The following is a 16,163-nucleotide window of genomic DNA, read 5'->3' as shown; positions in this document are numbered from 1 at the left end:
TATTTTCTCATTCATCTAACAATTCTGATGTGCTCCATAATGGCTGGTCTGCGGAGCTGGGAGAGAGAAATGGCTGGTGGACAATGCTCTCTCAGTGGGAGCTCTCCTTCTGGCGAGGTGTCAGCCAATCAGAGGCCGGTACAACTTGTACGCCCGGGAGAGAACATTTTAATCCCCTGGTGTGAAATCCCAAACTTGGGGCAAATGCAATGCGTCTCACTGCCACGTCTTCTGCCGACACGGGCGACAAAAGCCTTTAGTCACACCTAGCCCCGCCCCCAGCCTGCATGCCCATTAGGCTGACCTATCTGGGCGCGCCCTCACTTCTTCACCCTGGCGCAGGGCGGCCACATAGTCGGGTCAGGTCAGATGGACTGTTGTAGCTCAATATCATAAACAAATGTTGATATACTGTACATACTAGATATATGATACACATATAGATATACTGTACAGACTAGATATATGATATACACATAGATATACTGTACATAGATATATGATATACACATAGATATACTGTACACACTAGATATATGATATACACATAGATATACTGTACATACCAGATATATGATATACACATAGATATACTGTACATGCTAGATATATGATATACACATAGATATACTGTACATAGATTGTTGAAGGATGCAGAGTGACATCTGCACCGAGATCATTTACAAAGGAACATCTGGAACATGACCAGGGGTGCCCTAACCCCCGTACACGTAGATATGATATATGATATACATGTATGATATACATGTAGATATATGATGTGCATGTATTATATGTGTACATGTATGATATGATAAACATGCAGATATATGATATACATATATGATATACACATAGATATGATATACACGTAGGTATATGATATACATATATGATATACATGTAGATTTATGATATATATGATATACATGTAGATATGATATACATATATGATATACATGTAGATATGATAGACGTACATATGTATATATATGATATATACCTGGTTGAATTGACCTTGAGGGTTGGGGTCTACGGGGGCACTATCAGACCAGCCCCACCCGCACTGGACCACCAGCGGCCCCCGTTTGAATTGACCTTAAGGGTTGGGGTTTACGGGGGCACTATAGGACCAGCCCCACCCAGACTGGATATCCAGCAGCCCCCGGTTGAATTGACCTTAAGGTTTGGGGTGTATGGGGGCACTATAAGATCAGCCTCACCCGGACTGGACCTCCAGCAGCCCCCGTTTGAATTGACCTTAAGGGTTGGGGTTTACGGGGGCACTATAGGACCAGCCCCACCCGGACTGGATATCCAGCAGCCCCCGTTTAATTGACCTTAAGGGTTGGGGTTTACGGGGGCACTATAGGACCAGCCCCACCTGGACTGGATATCCAGCGGCCCCCGGTTGAATTAACCTTAAGGGTTGGGGTTTACGGAAGGAACTATAAGACCAGCCCCACCCGGACTGGACCTCCAGCGGCCCCTGGTTGAATTGACCTTCAGGGTTGGGGTGTATGGGGGCACTATAAGACCAGCCCCACCCGGAATGGACCTCCAGCTGCCCCCAGTTGGACTATAAGACCGCATGCAAACAGAGACAACGTTCATACATTGTCACGGGACCAACTAACCAGCATCCTCATCAGGGTCCAGTTCCCCGTTGAGCTCTGATGTTTTCAGGAGCCGAGCTTCCATCACCTCCATCTCCTGGGTCTCCATTTGCTTCTTCACGACATCAAACTTGGCCTGATTGACAAAGCAGCGGTCTGTCAGTGTGGCCAGGAAAAGGTTCTTCTGGATATTTATTTATGATATTATCATATTTATTATGATATTTGCCTGCAGATCCTTCATGTCCTTCTCCAGACGCAGTCTCTCGGCGGTCTCGCTCTGCAGCAGCTGGGAGGCTGACTCACTCGTGCTCCTCTCATCGGCCAGTTCTGCCAACAAGTCTGCAATCTGTCGGTACGGAAGATGGACAACTTACTTCAGAGAAGTTCACCGGCAATCTGGTGCATCATCCTCACAGCCCACCCTGCTCTCCAGGCGATCCGTGTTCAGTCTCAGCTCGTTACGTTCCTTCTCCACCTTCTCCAGCTTTGACTTCTGCATCTGGATCTCCTCCTTTGTCAGAGGGCATGGAATATCAGGTGTTAGGAGATGTCATACGTGGAAGTAACTACATTTTGCAAGTGGGTTGGAATTAGCTCACATCTTTGTTCCTCATCTGCTCCTCGGTGAGCTGAACCTTAATGAGTGGCTGGACTGTTGTGAAGACTTTCCACCAAGGCCAGTCCTTCACACCACGGTTCTTCTTGATGTTCTTCTGGATGCAGCGAATTGCTAGATCCTGAATCTGTCGACATCAAGAAGAAGAAAAAGAACATGATATATTGTAGAAGATGTAAGCAAGAACACAAAGTGGTCATCATGCTGCAGACGCACCTTCCAAAATCTCCTAAAATCCAAGTTGTGCTGATATACAATATAGTAGCTCCAAACTGACAGCAGACAAGAGTGAAAATATCCTAAATGGGATGCAGTCGGGCCAGCAAAGCCTAATTTGCTGGCCTAACCACGTGATGTATTTTACATACCCCATTTATAACTTTAACAGTCCATCGGCTTCTACGTGTTCTACGTGTATGTATTGTTGTCCAATCAGATTTCAGCATCTATGTGTTCCCAGTCAGCGTAATCTGCCAAAGGCCTTCAGGTTCCGGAGTGCTGGCCCGTGTCACTCAAACACTATTAGCTACGGGTGGTGTTTCTTTAAGTAATCAGATAATTTCACATTCACCTCTCAGGGCCAGCTAGCAGGCCTACAATAATATCAGCATTTGTCCGTCCTCTGATTGGCTGATCAGAGCAAAGCCAAGTTCCGCCCACAAGGACACTGGCATCCCTGGTGAGCAGATGGATTTTTTTCTTTGTTTTCAGACAACCATTGTGGTTCTTTATATCCTTCAGGTGACATGCTTGGGCTGGTTTCATCCAAACGACCAGCTTCAGGTGAATCAACCAGGAAGAGAATATATGTTTTCCCAATTATTCCCAATTTCCCAATTTCAAATAATCCTGCTTCAGGCTGGTTACAGATGGACAAGCGGTGGTGCAAGCCATTTTACACGCCACCCCCAAGGAAAGTGCAGTACTCCGGGTATTGGCTGTGTGGGGGTGACAAAGAGATGAATGAATGCTTTCCGCCACCTCCCGCTACCTTCGCTCAGGTAACCGCCACAGGACAAACATTTCATGAACGACGTGCGTGTTCTCCTGCTAGCAGCCATCCCAGGGCTTGCCAGCCTCCTCCGACTATTTCAGCCAAGTGCGTTCCAAGGCTGGAAGCTCATTTCTGATTAATTAAATCAAACATGTTGGCAGCTCATTCTAAGTATTACACGATTTCCATGCTGCTTATGCATGAGGCTCTCGAGCAGCGGCAGATTAGGGGAAAACCCAATTAGAGCAGCATCAGGTACACAGCACCCTGAAGGTACTCCCTATGACCAATTAGGATTTGTCACACTGAGAAACCTCACACGGAGTAAAATGCATTCCCAATTCCTGCCAGAAGATTTGAATAAGCCTGCCTTGTCAGCGCTAGTCTGCAATGATTGGGAAACAAACAAATAATTGTAATACATGAGCCCCGTGTACAAACATGTTAGCATCCATATTACAGGAAGACCGTGTGACAAGCGTGAAGGCAGATGACGGCGCCAAGACAAAGGCATTAGAGCTAAAGACGTGTTTAGGGTGAGCGTGGATGCTACCGCTTGTATGCAAGTCAAACACCTCTCAGCTCTTCCCGACGACACCTTAATCCCATTAGTCAGATAAGTATATTCAGCATTCCAAAGGATTATCTCCACACACTGATGTTGGACAAGGGGGTCATACCAAAGTAGTTTGGGGTGTGTGAGGTCCACACCACGGTCCTCTTACTTGGTCTTCACATACTTTGTAACAGGAAGGGATCCATGGAATGGTCCAAAACGTCTTGATGAGATGATACTTTGGTAAACAAAGTGCTAACTTGTGATTGATGACTTCATCCATGAGGTGCTGTGCTGCACGGCTTCCTGTATGGTTTGGAGCTCAGCTTTGACCTTCTCCTCGTGTCTCATTCACTTCAACCAGGACCTTGATCTTCAGCACCCACAGATCTCCTTGTCCAGGTGTAAATATTTCATGGCCAAGTATGGAAACTACTGATAGCATCTGTAGCAGAAGTGTGTGGTTAGGGCCAGCAAAGCCTCCCCTGCTGGCCTCAACAGTTCAGATTCAGGATGTGGTGGTATTACTTTCTTTACCAATACTGGTCCTCAGGGTCTGCTGAGAAGAATCGTGAGCTGTTAAGTTGCCAGTGAAGGCCCGGCCACCAAACGTACAAGGAGGATTCCAAGGCATGTATTTGGGGGAAAGCGTTCCCATGTTGTCCCGACCTCAATGCAAATATGTGAGAAACATTTCGTTTAGAAACGTTTTTTTTCCTTCAATGTGTCGGCTACCTGAAGGACAAAACTCACAGAGCAGGAAATGACTGGTGAAGCAGTCAGTAAAGTGTCGTGTTTGCCCTTGACAGTTGAACAAGGACAAAAACAAGATGTGATTTTGTCATCTCAAGTCACCTGGGCCGGCACGGCTTTGCATGCCTAACAGCATCAATCAGCAGAGCTTCTGTCACATCCTCATCCATCAAGCGGCCGGTCTCCGTGGAGACACCAACATCCACAACACCTGCCACCTGGATTGTTCACACACTGGCACCGGGGCCCCAAAACCTGAACAGGCTAACAGCAAGGGCACGGGAGGGGCCCAGACACCATGATTATTCCCAGATTGATCAACGAGACATCTGTAAATCATCTACATGGAGAGGAAGGGAGATGGAAATCGCTCTATAATCCGCGCAGCCACGCTTCTCTTCCATTCCGCTGCCGCTCACTAATTGAATCAGCGCTAATGTATGCAAAATGAGAATGCCCTTTAGGTATTCATCTCGAGCAGAGACTGTCTAACATATACTACAGTATACTACAGCACAGTCAGCCCTCTTTTACTGCTGTTCAGTACTTCCAGACCCCAAAGCGTTCAACAAACTGACGTGCTAAACAAGTCAATGGGAACACCTTTCTCAGGTTTGACCATCATTAGAGCTCTGTATACTTGAACTAACACCCCTAGAGTCACTTTTACACTCCTATTATTCTTTACATCATATGACTGAGGCTACAGGATCACTGCAAGGACATGACGGACAGCCACCACTAGCATAGCACGTTAGCCAGATAACTAGTTAGCTTCTCCTTTTTACTTATTCAAAACCTTTCAAGACGTTTTTCAAGTCGAGTGGAGAAGAAGGACAAATGAGACAAAAACTTTCCACTTTGAGATGGGTATGAGACAAGAACCAATTCATCCATGGCGTGTTCGTCTCGGCCATGACGGACACGCCATGGCTGAGACATGGCATGTCGTGTGGGCTGGTTTCTGCTGGTCCAGGATCCAGTGATCTAATTTCATGTCTCATAACATCACTGATGCCGAGTAACCACAATACTACATAGAACTTGTTCTAGTTCTTGTCAACGTGCAAGCCACAGCACGGATCATGTTTGGCTTTGGAGGTCCCATGGTGCTAGAATGCAGTCATGAGCTTGGTCCAAAATGGACGAAAAGTCCATCTGAAGAAGGAATTGGCTCCTACTTCCTGTGAAGAAGGATGAATTATTTCCTTGCATCAAAGCACCCTGACGTGCAGCTCAGACACGTCACAAACATGACTTAGCATAACTTAGTCTTTTCTGTGTGGCTGCTTCACGCTTCCAGATTGTTGCATGTCAGTGCCATCGATCGCTCCTTGGAAATATAATCTGATGAAATTGCATAATAGAGAAGGAGGGACGGCTGACACCTCTCTTTTATGCAGGATGATTCATCAACACGGACATATTCCAGGGATGCCAGGTCTGTTTCCTTCTAGGATATGTGGCTTTCTCATTCAGGAGAGAAAGCACACAACATAGAGTATGGGCATGAAACAACGTGCATTACCTCAAGCACAGGTAGAATAGAATACAGGTAGAATAGAACCCCCCCCCCCCCCCCCCCCCCCCCCCTTCAGAGAGGACGCCGTACACTCGCTCTTATTGGGAGCAGTCATCACATTCATCACTGCATTTCCCATCTTAGACTGAGTTAAAGAGAATACCATTAAATGATAAAAGAATATATATGAAGTCTTATCTTTCTATTATATATACATTTCTGGGGAATGGGGTCGATTTGGGGACAGAGGCAGAGCACTGGACGCTTTGCAAATTGATTTGATAATTGCAGTTGCTGCACAATTTCAGATGGTTTCTATGCTGTTGAAATGGGAGAAGATTAAAAAGCACCGGGCCCTTTGCCCACTTCCCACTGTGAATAATGGCCTTATATGTATATACGTATATGTACTTATACGTACTTATACGTACATATGTGTATATGATGGGCCTGCAAAGCCAAGTGCCACATTTCATGTAGTTATGATGGGCCTGCAAAGCCAAGTGCCACATCCCATGTAGTTATGATGGGCCTGCAAAGCCAAGTGCCACATCCCATGTAGTTATGATGGGCCTGCAAAGCCAAGTGCCACATCCCATGTAGTTATGATGGGCCTGCAAAGCCAAGTGCCACATCCCATGTAGTTATGATGGGCCTGCAAAGCCAAGTGCCACATCCCATGTAGTTATGATGGACCTGCAAAGCCAAGTGCCACATCCCATGTAATTATGATGGGCCCGCAAAGCCAAGTGCCACATCCCATGTAGTTATGATGGGCCCGCAAAGCCAAGTGCCACATCCCATGTAATTATGATGGGCCCGCAAAGCCAAGTGCCACATCCCATGTAGTTATGATGGCCTGCAAAGCCAAGTGCCACATCCCATGTAGTTATGATGGGCCTGCAAAGCCAAGTGCCACATCCCATGTAGTTATGATGGGCCCGCAAAGCCAAGTGCCACATCCCATGTAATTATGATGGGCCTGCAAAGCCAAGTGCCACATCCCATGTAGTTATGATGGCCTGCAAAGCCAAGTGCCACATCCCATGTAATTATGATGGGCCTGCAAAGCCAAGTGCCACATCCCATGTAGTTATGATGGCCTGCAAAGCCAAGTGCCACATCCCATGTAGTTATGATGGGCCTGCAAAGCAACGCAGAGCATCTTGTTTTTGATTACCAGCTGGTTCTGCCCCAACTAAGTGACAAATAAGGAGAAAGTGCATTCCTTCATGAGGAGCCCCCCACCCCCAATCACATTTTCAATCATTGGACGGGTGTCCATAGTGGCTATTCCTATTTCTGTGTAACCAAGGCGACAAAATTGACCACCAAAGTTGAAAAATGCACTTTATGAGGCCATACCGCGCTTCTAAGATGCTAGCAACCTCACGCCGCGGGTTAGCATTAAGAGTTGTCGTCTTGTCAGGTATGAGTGGGACAGTTAAAGCAATATTTGCAATGCTTGTAGAAAGTGTAAAGCAAACAGGCACTAAAAGGAGCTGAGAGGAGCTCTCAGTGTTTGTATTCTTTATGGATGCTTGCTAGCCTTCAGCATGGATTGCAATTGCATTGTTTTGCCATTTAAATGGTAATTAGGATGAACCACGGGATAGCAGATATGTTTTACATCCTCTGTGTTTTGACTTTCACTGATAAGCAGGAGGTGTTTTTGCTTACCTTTCTTTTCTTGAAGGCTTGCCGTGCCAGATAACCCCGACACGCAGCTTGGAATAGGATTAGATTGCGCTTGGTTTGCTCATCCCTCTGTTCCTCCAATTTAGCCAAAGTGCCAGCTTTGAAGAATAACTAGAGGAAGAAAAAAGGCAGGAATATCAGGATATCAGGGCTCGATGATGTAGTTGATGGGGGAAATGACACCAAGTCCAACAGCCAGGTCAAATCCACACGTCAGGACCTACGAGAGCAGTAAGTCTATGGGGAAGAATGACGGGCGGCCTTTTACTTTTGTGAGAAAGCTTGAGCAAGTCGTCTCAAACAATCAGCCTCGTCTCTTTCCAGTATGGGCCAAAGACAAAAAAAATGCTAAACCGCGAAAAGAAAGTGGAAGGGAAGAAATAAATATTATTTTTTCATGGACAAATGAAAGCTGTTGTTACTACCAAGGACACCTGCTACCAAATGTGTGGGCTTCCAAGAACGTTGTTTGGTTCCATGTCGCCACCTGCCTTCCCGCCTATGTCTGCCCCGCTGGGACTAGTCCTGGTTCCTGGCTCTGGCTGGAGGCGGGACCAGTGCTGCCCCTGCCATTTCAAACTGACGGAGATGCTAAGCCCTTCCTTCCGTACTTGGAGGACAAATGGTGCCTCAATTCATTGTTGAGTGTTTATCCACCAAATACTGTACATACCTTCTCACAGTGATCCCTCCACACTTCACGCTTTGAATTACACAGCTTCACTCTAGCTGCTATTTCAAAATAACATCTAATCTTGCTGTCTTGTGCTTGAATACAATCTACTATTAGCCCACAATATGCATATTTACACAAATTGGATATATTTATTTCCCTAGTTGAATGGTAACAATGAAGTAAAATACAAATAGAAGGCATTCAGAAGATGCATTCAAAGATGTGCTGTAGTGTAGTCTAGTCTGCACTGGTATGTAGTGCTAATTATGTCGAGGTTTGCTGTGTGCTTTGACAGGAGGGTCACTAGGTATCAGTAATCTTACCGTAATGCTCGGCCTAGGTCTATATTATGTCTTATTTTCTCTTCTTATGTCTACTATATTGCTAATAGGGATTACTCTATTGGGTTACAGTGCAGGATTCTACATTTATATATTATAATCTACATCTTATATCTCTTATTTTGTCTTATCATGTCTACTATATTGGGTCAGTGTGTTATTTCATATCTAGTTGGCTCTAATAGGGCTCTCATAATGTTATAATGTGTATTTAGAAAACCTGTTTACCTCCTCCTATGTCTTATATGTCTTATTTTCTCTAATATAGGGGTTATTTCATGTCTAGAGGGGTCAAGTAATGTTAAATTGTGTATTTAGAAGGTGAACATGCTTTCTATGTCCTATTATGTCTACTATATTGGGTCATAGGAGTGTAAAGGTGACTATGGGGGTGTTATCCCATGTCTAGAGGGCTCTAATACTGTTACAAAGTGTATTTAGAAGGTGGTACATATGTGTGTCTAAGCTCTAGTAGGCAAATATTCAATTTTTAAATAAGGATATGTACTTTGTGGAAAGTCGGGTAACTGCGACTAACTGTGATGAACGAGGGATTACAGCGGTGAGTGAAGTTCTCTTATTTGAGTGGAACGGGTTTTTAACAAAGTGTAACTTTGAATTGAGATAAATATAAACACGTGATAGTCTTTTACGTTGGAGTGAAAAGAGGACTTCCCTTTAAGGATTCCTTTGTGTGACAATGAATGCTGTTGTTTGCTGTCTTTTAGGAAGTTATTCTACTCATCGAATGCAGTTTGGGGCGACAAAGCTGTCATCAGACTCTCCCTTTTGTAGAGTGCTTTTCAACCGGGGAGCCGTGCATGCCCGAGAGCAGCACTTGGACTGTTTAGAACGTAACCCCGTCCTTTGACTAGTCTCTTGGCTGACAACCACTGGCCTGCTGCTGGGACGAGAGCTCGGAGCAGCCAGTGTTGTTTATCGTCGTTCTTTTACAAGTCGCACTACAAAACAAAGCAGGACATCCGCTTGGAAAATGTTGCACTGGTGACCCGAGAAGAGGGAATTATGGTGACATGAAGTCAGCCGGCCTGCTCAAACACGCCTTTGGACTTGCAGACCAGCCAAAGGGGCGGGGGTTGGCAACTCTCCAGAAAAAGAAAATGCATCTGAGCAAGGGACAGGTGCAGTGAAGGACAAACACCCCATGCCGAGAATAAGAAGCGTGTGCGAGTGGGAATGGATGCGCTGCAAAGGGAAGGTTAATGTAATCATTGGAAGAAGTGTTTATTTGTTCATTACTCACCCTGCTCACACCCATGTGGTAACTGCTCTTCTCCAAATCCAAACACTCCAGTAGCTCCTCCGCAGCCTAAATAAGACACAAGGAGCACGTGTGCGTGTGTGCTTGGTGTACATCATGTCGTCAGACAGAAAGACAGGCCTGAGATTACAGCAGCAGACGTTCACCCTAAGAACTGGGGGGCTTTTGTTTGCCGTTTCCACAGAAACTCAGCCTCACTATCCTGGCTCAGGGGGAAAGAACGTCTCTCCCTTAACCCCATTCTTTCACTCTCTCGCTTCAGCCCGGGCCTGCTGTGCAGACCACCGCTGCCAACTGGGGGGCCCCATCGCATGCCTATTTGCCATTTCCATTTCTTACAATTGCTTTGTTAATTTCCACTTGTTTTACCAGCAAAGAGTGTGTGCTGTTTGGGTGAGTGATTAAAATGTCTGACAATTACATGCAAAATATATGCAAATTACATGCAAATATCCTTGTAGTGATGCAATACATCATTGGCCACTGATTGAGGAATGCATGGGGCCTGGCTAACGTTTCTAATGGGGTGTCCGCCCATACGTCCATCCACCTATCTATGTATATGTCCATCCGTCCATCCATCCATCCACCTATTCATACATCCATCCATCTGTCCATCCATCCATCCACCTATACGCCCATCCATACATCCATTCATCCTTCCATCTATACATCCACCCATTCATCCATCCGTCCGTCCGTCCATCTATCCATCGATACATCGATCCATCCGCCTATTCATACATCCATCCATCTGCCCATCCATACATCCACCCATCCATTCATACGCCTATCCATCCATCCGCCCATCCATCCATCCACCCATCCATCCACCCATCCATCCATCCACCCATCCATCCATCCCTCCGTCCGTCCATCTGCCCATCTATACATCCATCCACCTATTCATACATCCATCCACCTGCCCATCCATACATCCACCCATCCATTCATACGCCCATCCATCCACCCATCCATCCATCCACCCATCCGTCCGTCCGTCCATCCATCCACCTATCCATACATCCACCCATCCATTCATACGCCTATCCATCCATCCGCCCATCCATCCACCCGCCCATCCGTCCGTCCGTCCGTCCGTCCATCTGCCCATCTATACATCCATCCACCTATTCATACATCCATCCATCTGCCCATCCGCCCATCCATACATCCACCCATCCATTCATACGCCCATCCATCCATCCACCCATCCATCCATTCATCCACCCATCTGTCCGTCCGTCCATCCATCCGTCCATCTGCCCATACGCCCATCCATACATCCATCCATCCACCCATCCATCCGTCCACCCACCCACCCACCCACCCATCGACACGAGGGACGATAATGGGATATGCATGCATGGTTGTCTGGGGGTATGTATACTCTATGATGTATGAGTCACATCTGACGAGGTGTCGCAGAGGCAGTAGAAGTATGGATTACAGTCTTCCATTTGCGCTGAGCGTATTCCAGTGGTAGAGCATGCCCTGCCGACTACATCCTGTATGTTAGCACATAGCTACAGTATGCTAGCCTTGGCAAAATGGCTCTTTAGCAGGCAGGAGAGCGATATGGTCAAGTTGATTAGATCATGACAACAGCTCTTGATGAATGGCGGCTTACTTCCCTGTCAGACGGCTGCTGACAAATCAGGGGCAGATGTAATGAAGCTCTCCTCTCACAACATTAATCTTAAGTGTTTGGCCGGTGGCAGCGCTCTCTCGCTGATTGACTCACTCTCTGCTCGTCCTTCACGATGTAATTCCGCCCGTGCTTCTTGGTGAGGTGCGGCGCCAGCACATCAAAACGTCGGCGGAACTCAGAGAACACCATGTGGTCGGGGTAACCTGGGAAGGTCAGTCAACAATAACATTTCATTTCTCTGACAGGTGACCTGTGAAAAATGGTGACGAGCTCTCGGGTTAGTCCGAATATGTTACTTAGCAACCATCTCACCTTGTCTATAGATCCGCAGAGCATCCAGCAGCTTGGATCCACGCAGCTGAGCACGGAGCAAGGCCACGTCGAGCTGCATTAAAGCACAATCTCCACCCTCCCCCTGAGAATCACTTTCTCCACCTTTGAAGAGGGATCCACTTAGAGCTTTGAGGGCGTCCGCCTTGGGCACCATGCAGTGAACAAAGTGAACCCTGGACCTCCGCACCATGTCCAGCAAAGCATCCTGGCAAAGCACACAGCAATCCTTGACATAATTAGCAGTACAAACCCGTGATTGCATTTCCCACGAATAACTTCAAGGAAAAGTGCTCGTTTGATGTTGGCCATCATCCTCCATCCTTAGGTGAGACATGAAGACACGTCCTTCTCTTCTCTGTGTGTTGTAAAGATATGAAAACAGGTGAAAGGAGGCAGCCAATGAATGCACGTCATGGGACACACCTATTGGGCCTAGAAAGGCGGCTATTCAAAAAGCATGTAGTAACAGCTACATGGATGCTAACATGTCATATGTGTAGTATTTTAGTACAACTTCCTTCCTGGGTGCATTGATGTCCCATAGCAACATAGAAAGGAAGGCTACACCTTGCCTCCAAAACAAAACCATGTTGCGTTACCATTGGCTAGTGGCCTGAGGCTTTGGGAGCCAGTGTGTGCTCAAGCTAGCTGCTAGCCTATGGCGAGGTGTCACTACACCAGTAACGGAGTTCTTGGGTATAACAATATTCCTAAAAATAATAATAACAATGTGCTTCATATGCAGCTCACATGATGGACATGGAGCCTTGTAGGCTTTTTGGAGTTTTTTTTCAGAAGCCTTCCTAGGCGGGATAGGTGCATTCCATGACGTAGCTGCCTCTTTTTACCTCTTTGTATATCTTTAGAAGGCCACTGAAGAAAGAGAAAGACGTGTGTTCATGTCTCACATAAGGACTGTGGGTGATGAGCGATATTCCTAAAAAGTATACTTATGCTTTAACTATTGCTGCTGCAGTGGAACCTTGGTCACCATATGACCTGGTTAGCATGTTTTTCAGTTAACATAAAATATTTACACAAAAAATGTCCTTGTCAGTGACGTATTTCTCTTGGAAACAATCAATGCATCTATCCCATCCATCTACCCACCCATCCATCTCTCAATCCATCTACGGATCTACGGACGCTGTTAGAGTCGGACCTTCTGGAACAGATTAAGAATGCTAACTGAGGTTCCACTGTGTACAGCCGCTGTTTTCGACGAGCTTAAACCGTTTTTGGGGCCATTGAACTCATTGGAGATGTTCTCATGGTGTACTCGCACCAAGCCTGATACCATTTTCAACTTAAGCTCCGTCTGCAGCTGGAAAGAAAATAAAGAAACAGCCCTGATCCAATCTGTTTTCCTATTAAGCCTCACGAAACAAGCCATGATGGCTTTAAGGCCTACAGTTCACTGCAGTACACCTTCTCAGCTCGGGACGACTCAGGATGCACAGGAGGAGCCAGGGGAGAGGAAGGTCTGGGCGTCCCTGCTTAGGCTCCGAATGAGATCTCAGAAAAACTGATCCATGACAGAAGATCTAGCTTTTAGACGGTGTAGCTTTTTCCCCAGAAGCCATCACAGCATAGTCCCGCCTTTCGATAATGACATAACTACAAGAGCCGCAGTCAAGTGTAACACACGCCATAGGAAGAAATGAACATCTCACCACTTGAAGCTTTATTTGTATGCACACGGACTTCTTCTTGATAGCAGCCACGCCTGAAGTGAAGGTCTTCCTCATGCTTGAGGACCGTCGCAAGGACAGCTGGGAAACGCCCTCGAGACCCGCGATGGAGCCCGACAGCACCGTCGCGCCACCTGCTCTGCTCATGAACAAGGAGCTGATGATCTTCCTGCGAGGAATACATGAAGGACATCAAACTGACATCAAAACACAACAGAGGTCACGGTCACGCCTACTTCTGGGAGTCCTGCAGCAGGCTGATGGCATTGGTTGAGGCGGGATGTTGCTTGGCGTAGTTCAGCCATCCTCTGGCGTCGTACTCCACCCAGTCGGTGCCGTGACTGTGGCCCAGCAGGAAGTGATTTTCTTTTTCACTCTTCAGAAGGAAAGTGTGACCTGATGGAGATGGAGATGTCAGGAATACAAAACTGGTCTGCCCGGCACAGACCAGTACACCCTGATTTGACTCTTTGGCAATTCATTTGGTCTGTGTGTGTATCTGTGTGGGTGTGTGCATTCGCCATCTATCCAGGGTGGTGACAAGCCCTTCCCCATGACGTAATGTCCCGTGTCCATCACTGTACATGTTTCAAGTGAGGAACAGTCTACCTAAAAGCGGAGGCGACTCCTCAGGACCTGCAGCCTTAATACCGAGCTGAGCTATGGTCCTAATACTGAGACATGTACCAAATACCGGGGTACACACTGAAACAAAGCCCTAGTACCGAGGTACCTACCAAAACGTGATGTTCATACCATATGTACTAAACTGAGGCCCTAATACTAGTGTACACAACAAACTGTGAACTTAATACCAAGATACATACCCAACTTGGGCCCTAATACCAAGGTACCAGAGTATACTGTGACCCTAATAGTAAGGTACTACGTATCCAAACCGTGGCCCTAATACCAAGGTACCAGAGTATACTGTGACCCTAATAGTAAGGTACGAACCCAAACAGTGGCCCTAATACCAAGGTACCAGAGTATGTATACTGTGACCTTAATAGTAAGGTACGTACCCAAACCATGGCCCTAATACCAAGGTACCAGAGTACACACCAAACAGTCACCTTTATACTGAGGCATGTACCAAACCGTGACCCTAATACCAAGGTACCAGAGTATACTGTGACCCTAATAGTAAGGTACATACCCAAACAGTGGCCCTAATACCAAGGTACCAGAGTATACTGTGACCCTAATAGTAAGGTACTACGTACCCAAACCGTGGCCCTAATACCAAGGTACCAGAGTATACTGTGGCCCTAATAGTAAGGTGCTACGTACCCAAACCGTGGCCCTAACACCAAGGTACCAGAGTATACTGTGGCCCTAATAGTAAGGTACTACACACCCAAAGAGTGCCTTAATACAGAGGAACGTACGGAATCAAGGTCCTAAAACTAATAATACTAGGATACACATGGTACTGTGACTTTACCACCAAAGTACGTACCAAACCTTGTGCAACGGTATGGCAGCATTGCACGAGAAGGTGTATTGTGTCGGGTTTAAGGACAGGTGATGGAGGTCAACATTCACACCCAGCACTTTAGGAAAAGCAAGCTGTCTCAATCAGCCTGCTTAGTTACTGCATATTTACCCAAACAACAACAGTAAATGCCAATCTGCTACTCAGTCAAATCTCCTTCTTCAAGCCCAGCCAATGTAGCTTTGATGTCAAAATCCATAAAACTGTCCAATACATAAAAACCACAAGGAGACTCCAGGGTCACCTGTCAGAGAGAGAGCCGTGAACTCTGCAGAAAAGCTCCACATCTGCCTCATAAGGAGGCTACAAATGCGGTTGTGTTTGACGGAAACATCACACTTTGCCTGCAGTTGCTTTGAGTGCTCCTGGGGGAGTGCTCTGCATGGGCTGTAACCATGGCAACTGATGTAGAACAACAATAACGCAGCACGGACTTTAATGGCTGGTCAATCTGTTCTGTCGTGGTGGGTCCATTGGTTCCTGATGTCCATGGAATTCTATATGCTGGAAACTAAGAAGTGGCAATTAGAGGAGACAATTAGACAGAATTCATCAATCATTCTCTTCATACATCCAATAATATTTCTATCAAACCACATAGCATCCATTGTTCCCACACTTCATGTACGCATCCAACTATTTCTCTTCTATTCTTCCATCATCCATCTTCTATGCCGCTTGTCCTCACTAGGGGGTAGGGGGGGGGTTGATGGGTGATATGATGGAGCCTATCCCAGAAGACTTTGGGAGGCAGGGTATGCCCAACAGCCAATGGGAGGGCACATATCGACAAACACGCTCGCATGCATGCCTATGGACCATTCTCCTTCCTTCACTCTCCTTCCAACTTCACATGCGAGGAATGCCCCCGCAGAAGGAAATGTTGTGGGGACTTTGATGTCTGCTGTCATGTGACGTTTGTGACCTGGGTAA

General features: G+C 46.5%; 1 protein-coding gene across 1 annotated transcript in view; it reads right to left on the bottom strand.

The window, feature by feature from the left end:
- LOC131132200 (unconventional myosin-XVIIIa-like) overlaps nt 1-16,163 on the bottom strand; it is an 82,720-nt gene that overhangs the window by 34,028 nt on the left and 32,529 nt on the right. Inside the window, exons 20-29 of the mRNA XM_058077610.1 lie at nt 13,969-14,128; nt 13,715-13,901; nt 12,021-12,246; nt 11,802-11,911; nt 10,040-10,105; nt 7,741-7,869; nt 2,219-2,362; nt 2,041-2,130; nt 1,846-1,965; nt 1,638-1,752 (exon numbers count right to left, since the gene is read on the bottom strand). Coding sequence (XP_057933593.1) covers nt 1,638-1,752; nt 1,846-1,965; nt 2,041-2,130; nt 2,219-2,362; nt 7,741-7,869; nt 10,040-10,105; nt 11,802-11,911; nt 12,021-12,246; nt 13,715-13,901; nt 13,969-14,128 — 1,347 coding nt within the window. The remainder of the gene's footprint in view (nt 1-1,637; nt 1,753-1,845; nt 1,966-2,040; nt 2,131-2,218; nt 2,363-7,740; nt 7,870-10,039; nt 10,106-11,801; nt 11,912-12,020; nt 12,247-13,714; nt 13,902-13,968; nt 14,129-16,163) is intronic.

This window comes from Doryrhamphus excisus, chromosome 7, assembly GCF_030265055.1.
Source record: "Doryrhamphus excisus isolate RoL2022-K1 chromosome 7, RoL_Dexc_1.0, whole genome shotgun sequence".
Classification (NCBI taxonomy): Eukaryota; Metazoa; Chordata; class Actinopteri; order Syngnathiformes; family Syngnathidae; genus Doryrhamphus; species Doryrhamphus excisus.
The sequence above is the reverse complement of the archived record's forward strand: the minus strand, read 5'-3'. Positions and strand labels throughout refer to the sequence as shown.